Genomic DNA, 16,157 nt, shown 5'->3' on the forward strand with positions numbered 1-16,157 from the left:
CTGTTTGTAATCAGAAACATGCTACCTGCACTGGTTGAAAAATCTTTCAAGTAGTCTTTGTTGCCAAGGCACAGTGGCAGACTGTCAGCAAGTTCCTGCTGCGTGTCTGGAATGTAAACATGCTGTCTCTTGGAGTGGTCTTTCTGCAATTGTAAAGCACTGCCAGATGGTTTCACATTCAGGCAAAAATCCTCCTCTTCTGTCAATGATGGTCTTGAATCCTAAAAATTTCATTTTTAATCAAACAATCGAAAGTCCAAGGTGGAATAGCAACAAGTATTATGAAAAAAGATAGGTTGCTACTTACCACACAGAGAAGCAAACAGGCACAATGACAGGACTGCTAAAAATTTAAACTTTTGGGCAAAAAAGTCATCCTTCAGAAATACAAAAACACACGCGCACATGGCCACTGCCTGCAGCCAGTGTGGCTCAACTTGGGCCACAGCGGCTGGAGACAGTATGTGTGTGTGTGTGTGTGTGTGTGTGTGTGTGTGTGTGTGTGTTTCCAGAAAGGACTTTTCTGTTGACACTATGACTGTCTACAACTAATTTTTTATTTTTAGAACACATGAATATGATTCATCTGTTATAATGAACTTACTGTAAAATTCACTTTTAATGGAAAATAGACTGGACACATTTTTAGAATATATCTGTGCTATGTGTAACAGCATATAGAACAGCAGGTCTCAGCAGACTTGCATGCAACACCTTAGATACTATACTGGAAGACCCTTCAGAGACAAATAAAACTGTTAATTTTGGGAGAACTGCAAGATGCCAGTAAAGAAAATGAAATGTGTGCACAGCATTATTCACAACAAGATCACATCTGGGATGTTGGACACCTAGTACAAGTATTTTATTTGATGCCAATTCGGCAACTTGTGCATCGATGTAGATCAGGACAATACACACACCTTAGTCATGTCTGGAGAACCTCGCCAGGAACTGAACCCAGTGCCATGTGGTCTAGAGTCAGGAACCCTGACCTGGTGGCAGAAAGTTATTGACATCCAGCAATTCTCTAAAAATGTCATAGATCACACCATGGCAAGGAATGTTTTAAATATAACAAGATATATTAAACGTCAAAAACATGTCTCCCAATTTTCCCTTCCACATTCAAGAAAATTCCATTCCCCTCCCTTTCCTGTTGAACCTCATTTCTTGGCTTACACACTAAAGTCTGACATTGTAGCAATCAACAAAAGAACAGAGCTGACCTTTTCATACAGTAATGTGCTGAAATGAAGCTGGATGAGCAGTATATTATACACTGCAACATTGGCAGTTTTCTATCTGAGTACCCAACAATATCTTACAGTGGCTTCAACTGGCACATGCCTACATGTGAGTACTCAGTTTCTGCATTATAGTCTCTAATACACATTCATTGTAGCCCGATAAAATTATGTGATAGTTGACACTTCATCAAGTGCCGGAGCTGGTTTTGTCCTTTCACAGCGCTCAATATCAAGCCTAAATCATTCGCTGTTGCGAAGCTGCCACAATAACGGGCCACTTCATTTCCATTTCCTTTTCCTTCTCCGTCTTTCTTTCCTGATGCGTTCAGATCCCAAATCATGGGTATGCCATTTTTATTTTGTAGTTAATCGCATATGATAACCATGCCAAAAACAACAAACACACACAACAATGTTAATGAAATACATGTGTTTCAAAACACAGCACTAAGCAAACACTACTGGATACTTCCGCACATGATGTGATTCAGTGTCACACATTCAGTTGTCATAATCACAGAGATCGGCTTACATTAGATAAGCTTTGCAAAACATTGCATGAAGCCAAATTTTTTTAGGCTGCAATTCATTGTTGTGATTGGGTCACCACAGTTACAAATATAACTATTTAACACAGCGTTGTGGAACAGTGCAACAGTTAACGTGTAAACCTGACGTATTGAAGGTCACAGGTTTGGATCTCATCAAAAGCAGTGAAAAATTTTTTATCTATAAATCTAATTAAAAGGGTTTGATTACTACTGTTATTCAGTTAATTGAGTAAATGATTTTTTTTTTTTTTTTTTTTTTTTTTTTCTAATACACGAGGTAAGCTTTAATCACCATGAACAAAGCGATCACAATTTTAGTTCAGCCACAGATTGTTGATTGCCGTTCTCTGGGACACATTGCATATAACGAGGTTGTGGTTAGCTTAGAAGACGAGTTTAAATTCAGAGCTATAAAAATGCCTGTCGCAGTTTAGCCATGGTCACTTAAAACCAGCTGTCAGCAGAGCATCTCGCATTTACAACATCCCTCGCATCGGCCACTTCCAACATTACTCCACGTAACTCATTAAAAGCATTCGTAAAGTGGCCCGCCATGTTCGATTCACCTGTAACTGAGAGGTAGCCAGCAGCTGATGTGGCAACACTGTAGTAGCAAATGACAGACATCAACTAACAGGTAATTTTAATCTGACTACAGTTAATGTGCATGTCCCACTGCCTACCTTCATATATCCAGATCAATTCAACCAACCCACTCAAAAACACACCAAGCGAGGTGGCGCAGTGGTTAGCACACTGGACTCGCATTCAGGAGGACGACGGTTCAATCCCGTCCCCGGCCATCCTGATTTAGGTTTTTCTGTGATTTCCCTAAAATCGCTTCAGGCAAATGCCCGGATGGTTCCTTTGAAAGGGCACGGCCGATTTCCTTCCCTCACCCGAGCTTGCACTCCGTCTCTAATGACCTCATTATCGACGGGACGTTAAACACTAATCTCCTGCTCAAAAACACATACAGTTGCCATCAGCCACATAGTTCATGAGCTTGGTACTATGAGACTGTTTACATAAAGAGTGTCCTGTTCCAAAGGGGTGTAAGAGATTTCATTTGTCCCATCAGCATATACAGTCATTTTTGCATCTGGAGTGCCGATAATGAAGGTTCCAGTTTCAGAATGCTGTAGAAAGATGATGTCAAGTTTGAACTGCATATTATTGACACAGGGGCAGTGGGAGGGGGCGCATGGGGGGGGGCAGGGGGGGGGGATGCCAAGCACACTGTGCCCTTTCAAAGGAACCATCCTGGCATTTGCCTGGAGCAATTTAGGGAAATCACGGAAAACCTAAATCAGGATGGCCGGACGCGGGATTGAACCGTCATCCTCCCGAATGCGAGTCCAGTGTCTAACCACTGCGCCACCTCCTAGCACAAGCTGAAATCAAGCATATTCCACAACCGATTGGGGTGTCTCAGGGGTCACATTCAGCCACGTTCACAAATGGAGCATTGAACACAACATCTTTCAGATAACCCCATCAGATGAAGATGCATAAAAATGATCTTACCCACACATCCACAGTGATTCAAATGGCTCTGAGCACTACGGAACTTAACATCTGTGGTCATCAGTCCCCTAGAACTTAGAACTACTTAAACCTAACTAACCTAAGGACATCACACACATCCATGCTCGAGGCAGGATTCGAACCTGCGACCGTAGCAGTCCCGCGGTTCCGGACTGAGTGCCTGAACCGCTAGACCACCGCGGCCGGCCATCCACAGTGTTGAAGGGTTGTAATGACATCGGAGTGCAAAATATATGCGTAGCATTTATGAGTGATCAAAATCCACAGTACTCCTCTCCTTGAAGAAATATGATCCTAAGATAAACGATGCCATCAACATGCCCCACAAAGTCACCTTTCCAGAATGAGTGGTACCAGTTGATGATGTGTGTTCATATTTTCTGTTGCCCTTATTCTGCAAACTGACATGTCCCTGGACGTGGAAATGGGCTTTGTCTATCCACACAATGTTCCATGGCCAGTTATTGCCCACTTCCATGACAACAAGAAATTCCGGAGCAAATGTTTGTCTTGCTGGCAGGTCAGCAGGAAGCAGCTCCTGTTTATGGGTGATTCCGTATGGATATCAATGCAGGACTTTCCTTAGGATTTTTATATGAGGTTCATTCATATGAAACCTGGTCAATGCGTCTACCTTTGGCTTACACATAAGGTGGCACCACGTAACTGTGGGTACGGTGGCACCGTCTACTGGTAGAGAGACTGATGCGTGCACACCGTTTGATGTTGCTTAGCGCCAGTGTGGTTTCACGCCAAAGAGAAGGTGGTCTCACAAGTTGTTGTCCACTACTGAACCTGCAGGCAAGTAAGTAGGAACAATGAGGAGTGATTCAATTTTTGGCGGCACAGGGAGTTGGAAGCCATGAAATGTATCGACAGATGAAGGCTGTGCATGGTCTGAGTCGTTCAAGTGCTGTGGAATGGCACAAACAATTCCTTGAGGGGTGCAATTCACTAGAAGACGATGCTCATCCTGGACCGTGTCAACACACGGAAATGGCTGTGAAAGTGAATGCTTTAGTCTTGGACAACTGCAGAATCAAGTGGATGAGATCCATTGGTTATTGGGTATTAGCATGGGCACCACCCACACCATACTGCATCAACACTGGAACTTTCGAAAAATCTGTGTGCACTGGGTTCCCCACCAACTGACTGCCTAACAGCGCAATACTCGAATGGCGCTTTCTTTGAGTCATCTGCAATGTTATCATAAGGAGGAATACGGATTTCTGTCGTGTATTGTCACAGGTGACGAAACACGGTGTCACCATTTTGAACCAGATAGCAAGTGTCAGAGCAAGCAGTGGAAACATGCAACTTCACCACCTCCAAAGAAACCAAAGGTTGTGCACATCAGTTATGGTAAGGTCATGATGTCCTCCTTTTTTGACCACAAGGACCCACTGCTTGTCGAGTTCCTGGAACTGGGAACCACCATCATTGCCCACAGTTATCAAACCACTTCACAGAACCTTAGACGAGCCATTAAGTCAAAACACCGAGGCATGTTGTCCAATTGTGTTATCCTCCTGCATGGTAATGCCAACCCACACACGACTAATGCGATGAAGACGACATTGCAGCAGTTTCCGTGGGGAACACTGGGACATCCACTGTACAGCCCCAACCTTTCATGTGTCTGGACCTCTAACAAAAGCTATTTGCAGACATCGATTTGCAACGGACGACAAAGTGTGTGACTGGGTCCAGGCTTGGATCTGACAGCAGCCTACTAGCTTCTTCAAGCATGGATTCGACAGACTAGAGTTGCAATAGGATAAATGTGACCATTTTTGAGTATGTGTACTGTGTGTAACTTCATTTTTGAGTTAACAAAATAACCAGTGTTCCTTTACTCCAGTGACCAGGTTTCATTTGAATATCCCTTTTACAAAGTGCTTGCAGCCACATCCAGTGTTCCAGCAATTCTCTGTGCACTGAATGTTCACACACCATCAGTCAACCACTCTTGCGATGCTGTACCACATCTTTGACAGAGATCAGATCAACTAATTTCCTCCTTCTGCCATACTGCACCTCGAAAGGATCCATGTCTTCGAATCTTGTAATCCTTTCTCCAAACCCTAAACAGGCATCCCACTAATGCCTTTTTTCATACCCTTGAGTGTCCGAAACTACTGCACGGCTACTGGTGCAGTCACCATTCTTGTTAAAGAGCTAACCAGCAGTGTGTGATCCTTCATGGACACAGTCATGTTGAGCGTCTCAGAGACAAACTGAGGAACAGCTGCATGGCTTGTGTCTGTTGGTGTGCATATTGTGACACTTACAGTACTATCTATTGGTCAAATTTTTGTTTATTATTATTATTATTATTATTATTATTCTGCTTGATATTTCCCCCTGCGTCAATATGCTGCTCAAATTTTATGTCATTCTGAGCAATGGTTCTCTTTCTACAGCATTTTTAAACTGGAACTTTAAGTATGGACACCCTGTATTTCCTCACATGACCATCCTCCCACTTTATTATAACAAAAATATCTGCTTCATTAAATGAACCATACAACTTTCAATTATCTCTAGTTTTGCCTCATTAAATGAACCATACAACTTTCAACTATCTCTAGTTTTGCTGAAGCTTACAAGGTAAAAACCACTTTGGCTCTTGTGGGTGGTACAATCTTGGCAGTGCAATTACTGTAAGGTTGAGGATGTAAAATATTGCAGTTGATGTGAACCACAGGTTTCTCCTCTAAAAGTGAGGACAGAGAGCTGTGGAAAGGGGTGAGGGAGATAGTCCACTCCATTTACAGACTGAAAGAGACTTATGGAACTTCAGGAGGCCAAGATAGAGGAAAGGGTGCTTGAGGAACTGAGGCATCATTTGATTCTATTTTTGACCTCTCAATCATTTTAACATGTTTTCCTTCACCTTTGCCTATCTCCCCATACCTCAAAGGTATAGGAAGATAGCAGGAACATTACACGCAAATAAAGTTCATGAATATAACAATACTGAATACGTTCACAGCTCAACCTAAATGAAATGGCTTTCAAGATGTTACCATAGTTACACATGTGAGGTCAAAACAGAAATAAGAGGGCATTAGAAACCGAAACATGTGTGGGAGATATAGGCAGCAACAATATATTGCATCACGTTTTTAATACTCACAGGCACAAGAATGTGAGTGACAGTGTCAGAGAACTTCACTTTTGGTTTCTCTCCCGGTGTTCTCACAGAACTCCCTTGCTGTCTTGGTACTGGAAGAGGAGGTGGTGGCTGAGGTGGTGGTTCCGGTGAGTCGTCACTCGTTGTATCACGGCTATCACAACCAGAGCATCCAGAACAACAGGAACGAGAACACTGAGATGAATCTGAAAAATATTAAACCTGGCCATGGAGCTGCTTGACACAAACAAAAATAGGTTTCACATTTATTAATAAGAATGTAATTGTCTAAAGGCAGTCGTACACATTATAAACACTGAGAACTCTGGCCTTACTGACATGAACAATAGCAACAGTAGCCCAATTTTGACTACGATGAGCATCAGTATAAGTTACAGCGAAATCAAACTTGAATTCACAACACACATCAGGCCCACAGCGTGGCCTGTCCTGTTCCAGTGAGATTTCCTTGAAATACACAAAGCTGATTTGTTTTCAAGAAGATTACAAGAAAATTCTGTATTTCATTTTAGCCTCCCTCCCCTCCCCCCCTTCCCCCCACTCCCCACATTTGTTAACATGGAACCTGCTCGCTGTATTCACTAAATTTTCTTATCTTACTTCTGCCTACTTATCTTTCATTTTCAGTCATCTATTTCTATTCGTTTCTCATCTTTGGCACACTGATTACCGGCAGGTCACTATCAGTTATACTCTGGAATCTCAGTATTGCCTTTATTTTGTGACTCTAGTAACCCGAGGTTTGAAAGAACATTTTCTTCTCTCAAAAGCACGTATTTCTTATGCATTCTTTCCTCATTTCCTGACTCTCTCATTCTCCTCTCAAGAAACTAGTTAAAAGTTCTGAAAACTGTAGATTTGATCATATTTATCATGTATCAGTTGCCCGTATATTGGCATCTGAAAAGGAAGCATCCTATTTCTGATCAACATACAGTTAACTTAGCTTTTCATTGTGCTAAAGGCCACCTAATGACCATGTCAAGACAGTTATTTACTTCTCCTTTCCTTTTTCATCCTTCTTCAGGACACTTTCATTTTCTCAGATGAGCTCTAATCATCAACCATTTGACACCACTTGCTTCTCATTTGTTTTCTTTGTCTCCGTGGAGTAATTTCTCCTGTTCAATATGCAGTTCTTCCAAGTTCGTTTTTCTCTTGCCTCCCCACCCATTTTCTTCTATGTTTTCCTGGTTTGCAAGATTGTATGGACCTTTATTGTTAATATTTCACCTTCCATTCTCTCTAGGTGTTCACAGAGTGGAAGATGTCTTTCCCCGAAATTATCTGTTATTTTGGCATGTAATGACTTCCTTATTTGGCCTCAAAACCAAATTGTCATCTTTGTTCTTGATTGGACCTAATATCTTTTGGACACTTCTTTCTATCTTTTCTGAATCTTCTTTTGTCATTTTGCTTCTAGATAAATGTGGTGTTTCTAATTCATAGGGGGCTTCTGGTTTAACAACTGTATTATAATGCCTTCATTTAACATCTTTAGAAAAACATTTTTTATTGTACTGGTTTCTCAGTTTCATTTATTTTCATTTTTTTCAGTTCTGATTTTAATTGTTTCTTTTACACATTTTATGTTTATATTTTCATCCAGATATTTTAAGTTGCTTGTTTTCTTGATGTTGCCATACTTGGTTCTCTAATTTCTTGGTCATATACCCTGTCTTTGCAAACAATATTTGTAAACCTGCCTTCTCAGCCGGTTCTTTCAGAATTTCTAGTCTTTTCATTGCATTCTCTGAGATTCCAATCTAGTATTACAAGATAATCTGTGGAGGCCAAAAACTTTATTGCTTCTTTCAATCTATCCAACTTAATGTAGTTAACTTTTTATTTTCCTTCTTATATTTTTCATTCTCTTATAACTTTTTCCAACACTCAGTTGAATAACAATGGTGTCAAACCGTCTATTTGTGTGACTCCTGGTACAATTTGGAAGGACCTAGAAGTTATTCAAAGAAATTTAACTTTGGATACTGTATTTGTTTAACCACTTATAGAATTTTCTCTCCTACTGAAACTTTCTTCAGGATTTTGCAGAAGGAGTCTGCTAATTTAATAGTTTACTTATTTAGTCTTGCTAGGGTGTGTGCTTGCTGTGTGCAGACCAAGGAGGAGCTGGCCACAGTTTGCAAACAGCTGAATGCACTTTTGGCTATGGTCAGTCACCTTCAGGCTGCTACCTCGGGGTGCAGTGCTGGCACAGAACGTGCCGTGTTGCTTGGGACATCTCAGGTGTTGCTTGTTTTGTCCACTGGCTCTGCTTCCGAGACACCTCCTAGTGCTCCTGATGTTGTGGATCCGCCCTCACAGTAGGGTGAGTGGTGGGCGGTAAGGCATTCACGTCGCTCGAGGCAGAGGGCCAATGTGGAGACAGGCCACCTGGCCTCATCCATTCACCCTGTGAGTGGACAGATGGCCACTCCTCCAGCAGGCTCTGAGCAGGCACATGGGGGGAAGCATTTACTAGTTATTGGGAGCTTCTCTGTTAGGCACATTTGGAGACCCTTAGGCATATAGTGTTCAGGGCTGGAAAGAAAGCCAATGTGGACTTGGTATGTCTGCTGGGAGGCCTCATCCAAAATGTGGAGGCAGCCTTGCCTGCAGCTATCAAGCATGATGTGTGCAGTAGTCTGCACGTTGTCACTCACATCGGCACCAACGACACCTGTCGCATGCGTTCGTACGGGTGGCTGGCAGAAGTGGTGAAGACTGCTGGCCTCGCATGTGGGGTGCAAGTAGAGCTTGCAATTTGCAGCATTGTTCACAGTGTTGATCGGGGTCTTTTGGTTCGGAGCTAAATGGAGGGTCTCAACCAAAGAGTTCATCAACTCTGTGACAGTCTTGGCTGCAGATTGCTAGATCTATCTGGGGATTTGTGGCACACCCCTTGATAGGTCAAGGGTGCACTACACAAAGGGAGCAGCTAATCAGGTAAGCCAGACTACATGTGGAGTGCACATGAGAGCTTTTTAGTCTAGGCAGTAATCTGAGGTGCTCTGATGAAAATTGACATTTGATTTGCAGTGAGGGAAGTTAAACAGCGTTCAGAATAAAGACGCTTCAACTATCATAATTTTATCAGTAAACTGTCAAAGTATTTGTGATAAGGTTCGTGAATTTACTGCTCTCCAGGAAAGTTCTCATGCTCAAATTATTCTTGGGACCGAGAGCCAGCTGAAGACCAAAGTGGAAAGCTCTGAGGTATTTAGAGAGCCATGGAATGTACATTGGAAAGACAGATTAGAGACCATAGGAGGGGGAGTGCTCATTGAAATTGACAAAAATATTGTCTCTACTGAGGTCGAAGTTGAGTTTGACAGTGAAGTTATCTAGTTAAGTATAACAGATGTAGGCGAAACCAAGTTAATTGTTGGACATTTTCACTGCCCACATGATAATGCTGTGACAATTCTAGAGCCATTCAAAGAAAGTCTAGGGTCAATAGTTTGTAAATACCCAGTACATGCAATATTAGTTGGAGGCGACTTTAACCTACTAAGTATAAACTGGGATGTCTATGGATTCGTTGCGGGGGATACAGGTGGGTAGTCTTGCAAAATACTTTTTAACGTGAGAACTGTCTTGAACAGCTAGCTCGGCAGCTCACATGCAATGGAAATATCTTAGATCTTGTAGCTACAAACAGGCTGGACCTTATCGACAAAGTCAGTATTGAAAAGGGGATTAGCAAATATGATGTCATTATAGCAACTATGATTATGGAAGTTTATCAGTTGAGAAGGCTAGGAGGATGTTTCTGCTAGATAGAGCGATAAGCAGTTATTAGTATCTCACTTAGACAGTGAATTGGCATTTGTCTTAGTTACAGTTAGATGGCTGTAGAGGTATTATTGGCAAAGTTTAAGCACATTATGTCGTGATCTGGTGAGTTATGAGCCAAGTAAGTGGATAAAGGATGGAGAAGACCCACTACAGCTTAATCACTAAAATTGGAGGATGCTGAGGTATCAGAGGCAGTTGCTCTCGCGGTTCAAAAGGGAATGCATTAGGTGTCTGTGAAAAGATCTGTGCACGAAGCATACACGTACCACCATCACACCTTAGCAAGAGATCTGTCAGAGAACCCAAGGAAATTCTGAGCTTAAGTAAAATCACTAAGTTTGTCTAAGGCTTCCATTCAATCCCTTGTTGACCAGTCTGGTGTGGCAGTCAAAGATAGCAAAACAAGAGGCGAAGTTAAAATTTCACGTTCAAGAAATCATTCACACAGGAAAATCGCTTACCATCATTTGAGAATTGGACAGACTCCTATATGGACAACATAGTAATAACCATCCTTGCTGTACGGAAACTGAAAAATTTGAAAGTAAATAAATCACCAGTTCCAGATGGAATCCCAGTTAGATTTTACAAAGAATCTATCACCCAGCACAAAGTACAAGCAACTCGAAAAAAGCATAGGTGACTCCAGTATGTAAGAAGGGTAAAAGAATGGACCTGCAAAATTACAGACTAATATCACTAACCTCTGTTTGCTACAGAATCCTTGAACCTATTCTCAGTTCGAATATAATAAGTTTGCTCGATACTGAGAAGCTTACATCCACAAATAAGCACGGTTTTAGAAGTACTGTGAACTATGGACGAAGGGCAACAGGCAGATTCCATATTTCTAGATTTCCAGAAAGCATTTTCCATGGCACCCCACTGCAGGCTGTTAAGGAAGGTACAAGCATATGGAATCAGTTCACAGATATATGAGTGGCTCGAAGACTTCTTAAATAATAGAACCCAGTACTTGGTCTCGACGGTGTGTGTTCATTACTTCCTAAGTTAGTCTTGCTAGGATGTGTGCAGACAAAGGAGGAGCTGGCCGCAGTTCGCGAACAGCTGAATGCACTTTTGGCTATGGTCAGTCACCTTCATGCTGCTACCTCGGAGTGCAGCGCTGGCAGAGTGTGGCTCAATCTGCGGTTGTCTGCTGATGATGCCATGGTATACAGTAAGGTGTCGAAGTTGAGTGACAGTAGGAAGATGCGAGACGACTTAGACAAAATTTCCAGTTGGTGTAGCGAATGGCAGCTAGTCCTAAATGTGGAAAAATATAAGTTAATGCAGATTAGTAGGAAGATCAAACCTGTAATGTTAGTAGTGTCCTGCTTGAGACAGTCAAGTCATTTAAATATCTGGGCGTAACCATTGCAAACTCATATGAAATGGAACAAGCATGTGAGAACTGTTAGGAAAGTCAAATGGTCGACTTCAGTTTATTGGGAGAATTTTTGGAAAGAGTGGTTCACCTTTACAAGAGAACGCATGAATCACACTCTTCTGCAGGCTGCACTTTTCCCATTCTTCACATTGATGTAGTTTCATTGATTTGACTGAATCATTAATTCATCTGCCACTTATTTTCTTGTAACAGTGTAGCTGTGAAGATGTATCTACAAATGTGTTAGTGGGATTTCATAATAAATATGTCAGCCGATGGAACTAATGTGAAGTGCTCCACAAGCAGGTGAGGAGAATTATTTACCGCATTTATAAATTTTTCAAATGTGACTTTAAAAGTGGGACTCCTGTGCTGATATTCTGAAGACACAAGAATGGACTGCAGAAGCATGTGGTTTGAGCAAGAGAACTATACAACGAATTGTAGACAAAAGTGTCAGAGATGTAGAAAGCTCATGAAAAATAGGTTTTGTGTCACCTGAAAAGAACTGAAATCACAAGAAAACTATAACACGAATGGATATTTTGGCAAGGATGTTTTAAGGCACTCTGTGTATGAAATGTATAGAGATAGTGACCGTCCAGCATCACAAAAACTTGTGATAATTACTCATGGGAAAATTGAATTCAACAGTGCAGATCACCAATACAAAGATTTTTAAAAGACAATGGTTTCAAATATGTTAAAATTAATGATGGAAGAAAGTATCTAATGGAAGGAGTGACATAGCTGCAGCACAAGCCACATTCCTGAGAAAGATGAATGAAATAAGAGAGTGCAACACTGAAAAACTTCATAAAGAAGACTTTGATAGGGAGGTGAAGATGGATGTAAGCCTTGAACCTAGCACCATAAATTTACGATCATATGATGTGGACAGAGTTGGTTACAGTGACGATGGTATTACGCTGTAGACTTTGGAACAAACTAATATAATACCAGGTGATTCAAAAAGAAATAACAGATTTCAGTTGTTTATGGCTCACTATAAAAGACAGAAACATATTGTACATGTCACTAGACAGAGGAAGGTTCAAAGTTTTGACACAGCTGCACAGTTGTTTGTTTGTAGCAACATGGCAACTGCATCATAACAGAGATAATTTTCTGTATTGGCATTTGTTCAAAGTCAATCAATTGCTCACGTGCAACGTACATCCACTGTTGATTCAGCAAGAAGGTAACTCTGCACAAGCAGATTCATGACTGGCATACAAAATTCTTCAGAGTTGGTTGCATATAAGAAAGGAAGAGCACTGATCGGTCACACTCATTTGAAGAAAATGTCAAGCTTATCCGATCCGTGGTTTAAAAAAATGATTTTGTTTGTCAACAGATCAACTGCATAAATACCTGTGAGAACTTCCCAGCCATTACTGACTGGTAATTTGTATTCTAAGAAGTACGCAGACAATCACTTGTTACTATTTTCAACATGTTGTCCACAGAGAACTAACTAGCAAGTTAGTTGAGAAATTTGAGCATTTCCAAATGTGTTCTATAACTCACCAGAATGTGGCTGGATAAACTCATCAAAACATAAATTGGAAAAAATGTCCTTAAAATAACCGGGAGCGTTATCCCTGCCGAGATACTGGTGGTTTTCGACATCATCCAGTAGCATTCCTTTGAGATAATCAAAGATGGTTAGTTGTTTGTTTCGTCAGTGTATCAAAAAGTGGTCTCTCATGGTAATGTCGAACACGTTAGTTCTTTTACAGCGAAAAATATGACAACGTACTGATCATTTATACAATAATCTTTTGCAAATGTCTTTTCTATCAGTAATTCTTCCTTTGCCCACAGTGATTTATACTTATAAATTTATTTTATACTTATTACAATTCTCAGATGTTAAACAGTGTGGACATCAGAGCCCTTTCACAAGATCGTGGGGCACAGGAATGAGCATTACTCCTAGTACAGTCCATATGATAACTACTGTAATGGAAAATGTCACAACAATTTACATTTAGTCACACCATTGTCACATATTAAAAGAATTCATAAAACATCAAAAGTCAGTAAGAAGGCTAGTTGATTAACTGACATCAGTTTTAAAATTATTATTCTCCTCTTAGATTTGAATGTGTATGATGTACCATAGGCAAATGAACCTGAGTGTTGTCCATGGCAACAGGGTTTGACAACGGGGGCTTTGTTTGCCCAGTCTCTTCTGCCGCACTTTCACAAACCTCCATGCTTCCCTATCACTCTGGTTCTCTAAGCAGAATCGCCTTCCTATGTGCCATGGACTATAGTAGTGTGCAGCATAACTTTCCAACCTGATAGTGATATGGTATATTTACTCTTATTTGAAATAACAGTACATTTATTTTTGCATCTATTTTAAATAAGAATACACATAACACATCACTATCTGGATGAAAGGTTGTGCTACACACCACTAGGCAGCTGTCACAACTTAACTGCTCGTAAGTGTAGTCGAATACAGAAAGGAAAATAACTGTTTAGTTACAAGTGACAACAGACATGGAATCATCTGAAATACCTCCTTCCAAAAAAGATTGAGAAAATATTTGAAGGACGCACGACTATTTAAGCATAAAGTAGCCTAGGCCCCAGGCCAATGAAGGCAGAATAGAAGGATAGGAAGGTAGAGAACCTAAGTTTTATATTATTACAAAAGCATTTTTTCCTACGATGGTTAATGCTACTGACACATAAAGTATATCAAATTAATTTGAAATTGTGGCTTATTTACTGAAAACTTTAAATTTTACTTTAAATTAGTTGTATGTTATACAGACAGATTCAAGAAAAACATGATGTGGAAAGTGTTATTTGAACAAAAACTGCTTGTATTTCCTTTGTAAATGGCTATGCACTAGCCTATTCATATCTGAAAATCAATACATATATTTAATCTAGAAATTCTCTATGGTGAAAGAGTTCCAGAAAGTAACAATTTAAATTTGCATTTGAAAATATTAACAATACTTGTACCATTTGTAAAATGATTTATTTTTTTTCCAAATCAAATGGGGAATCATCAGTATGGAGTAAGAACAGTAATGGATCCATGATCAAACCCTGTAAATGCCCAATGTAATTTCTCACTGATGTGAATTTCGAGGAGAGCCTCAAAGTAACATTTTGCATCCTGTTGCTTATTAAGGAATAAACAAATCAGAGCTGAACCATGAATTCCCCTCTGTTTTAGAGCATTAAATGAAGCAAATAATTTTTAAGTGGTATTTACTGGGGTAAGGTGGGGCTTACACAAGAAAACAAAAATAAAGAAACAAAAATTTACAGGAACAGACCTGAGTGTGAGCTCGACCGGCTGCTACAGCGGCTAAATATCAGACGTGCACGTTCGCGGGCAGCATCAGCTATAACGGTCTCACCCATTCCTTTGGCACAGTGCCATATATCAGAAAACAGATCACCATCATCCAAGTCAATGGCCAGTCTGAAAGCCTTATCAAGTAGCCGATGGCGCAGCAGGTGGTGAAAGAAACGTCTTGCCAAATCACGTACAGTGCTTCCAAACTCCTCCTCCGTAGCATGGCAAAGGGGCCGTGGAGGCAAAAGAAAGCTGCCTAAAGCTGTTTGAAGCTGCACTGTAGAGAGACCAGTGATAATATTAAATGATAGCAGGTAAAAATAAATAAAGTTATAAAGAAAGTGTTCTGTAGTGACTGTAAAAAAAATTATGAATGTTACAACCAAACCAGGAGTATGAAGGGAGAACAACTCACTAACAATAAACAAGAACAATCACCAGTTACTACTTATTTCAAAATTAATCTTGGTCTGTAATGGAAATAAAATTTTGAGGCCATTCAAAATAGCATGCAGGTAAGTACACTATTTTCTCAATATTGTAAACGTTCCAGAATAATGCGCCTAGTTGTTGTTACACTTCCAATACTTGTACAAGCTGTTAATCCACAGTCCTGAAGGTAAATCACACAGTTCCACTGCAAGTAAACTGGGCTGGAGTTATAAAGACACAGGAATATGTTCTGCTGGAAAGAATACATAGCACACTAACAAGGGGAGGCCGCCAATTGTGAAATTCAGATTCGATTCATACTGCACATAATAAAAGCTAACGGCCAGAGGTGTAACGTGGCAAAGCACCAAGATGCACTTCCCAGCCGTTGTCGAGAAAATCGACAGTTAAAAGAAACCGTTGCGGTGAAATACTCTCTACGATTTATGATTTCCTACAGCGTCGTGGCACAGCAGTAAGCGCTCGGGTTAGTAATCCGAAAGTCGCCAGATCGAATTTCGCGCCATGCAACCTTTTTTTTTTTTTTTTTTTTAGTGTGTATATATATATATATATATATATATATATATATATATATATATATATGATGTGACTTACCAAACAAAAGCGCTGGCAGGTCGATAGACACACAAACAAACACAAACATACACACAAAATTCGAGCTTTCGCAACC

At 40.5% G+C, this 16,157-nt stretch overlaps 1 protein-coding gene across 1 annotated transcript in view; it reads right to left on the bottom strand.

Annotated features, from left to right (window-relative positions):
* LOC126278081 (WD repeat-containing and planar cell polarity effector protein fritz) overlaps window positions 1-16,157 on the bottom strand; it is a 61,592-nt gene that overhangs the window by 3,459 nt on the left and 41,976 nt on the right. The window contains exons 10-12 of the mRNA XM_049977919.1: window positions 15,009-15,308; window positions 6,492-6,694; window positions 26-221 (exon numbers count right to left, since the gene is read on the bottom strand). Of these exons, the coding sequence (XP_049833876.1) occupies window positions 26-221; window positions 6,492-6,694; window positions 15,009-15,308 (699 nt within the window). The remainder of the gene's footprint in view (window positions 1-25; window positions 222-6,491; window positions 6,695-15,008; window positions 15,309-16,157) is intronic.

This window comes from Schistocerca gregaria, chromosome 6, assembly GCF_023897955.1.
Source record: "Schistocerca gregaria isolate iqSchGreg1 chromosome 6, iqSchGreg1.2, whole genome shotgun sequence".
In the NCBI taxonomy this organism is placed as follows: Eukaryota; Metazoa; Arthropoda; class Insecta; order Orthoptera; family Acrididae; genus Schistocerca; species Schistocerca gregaria.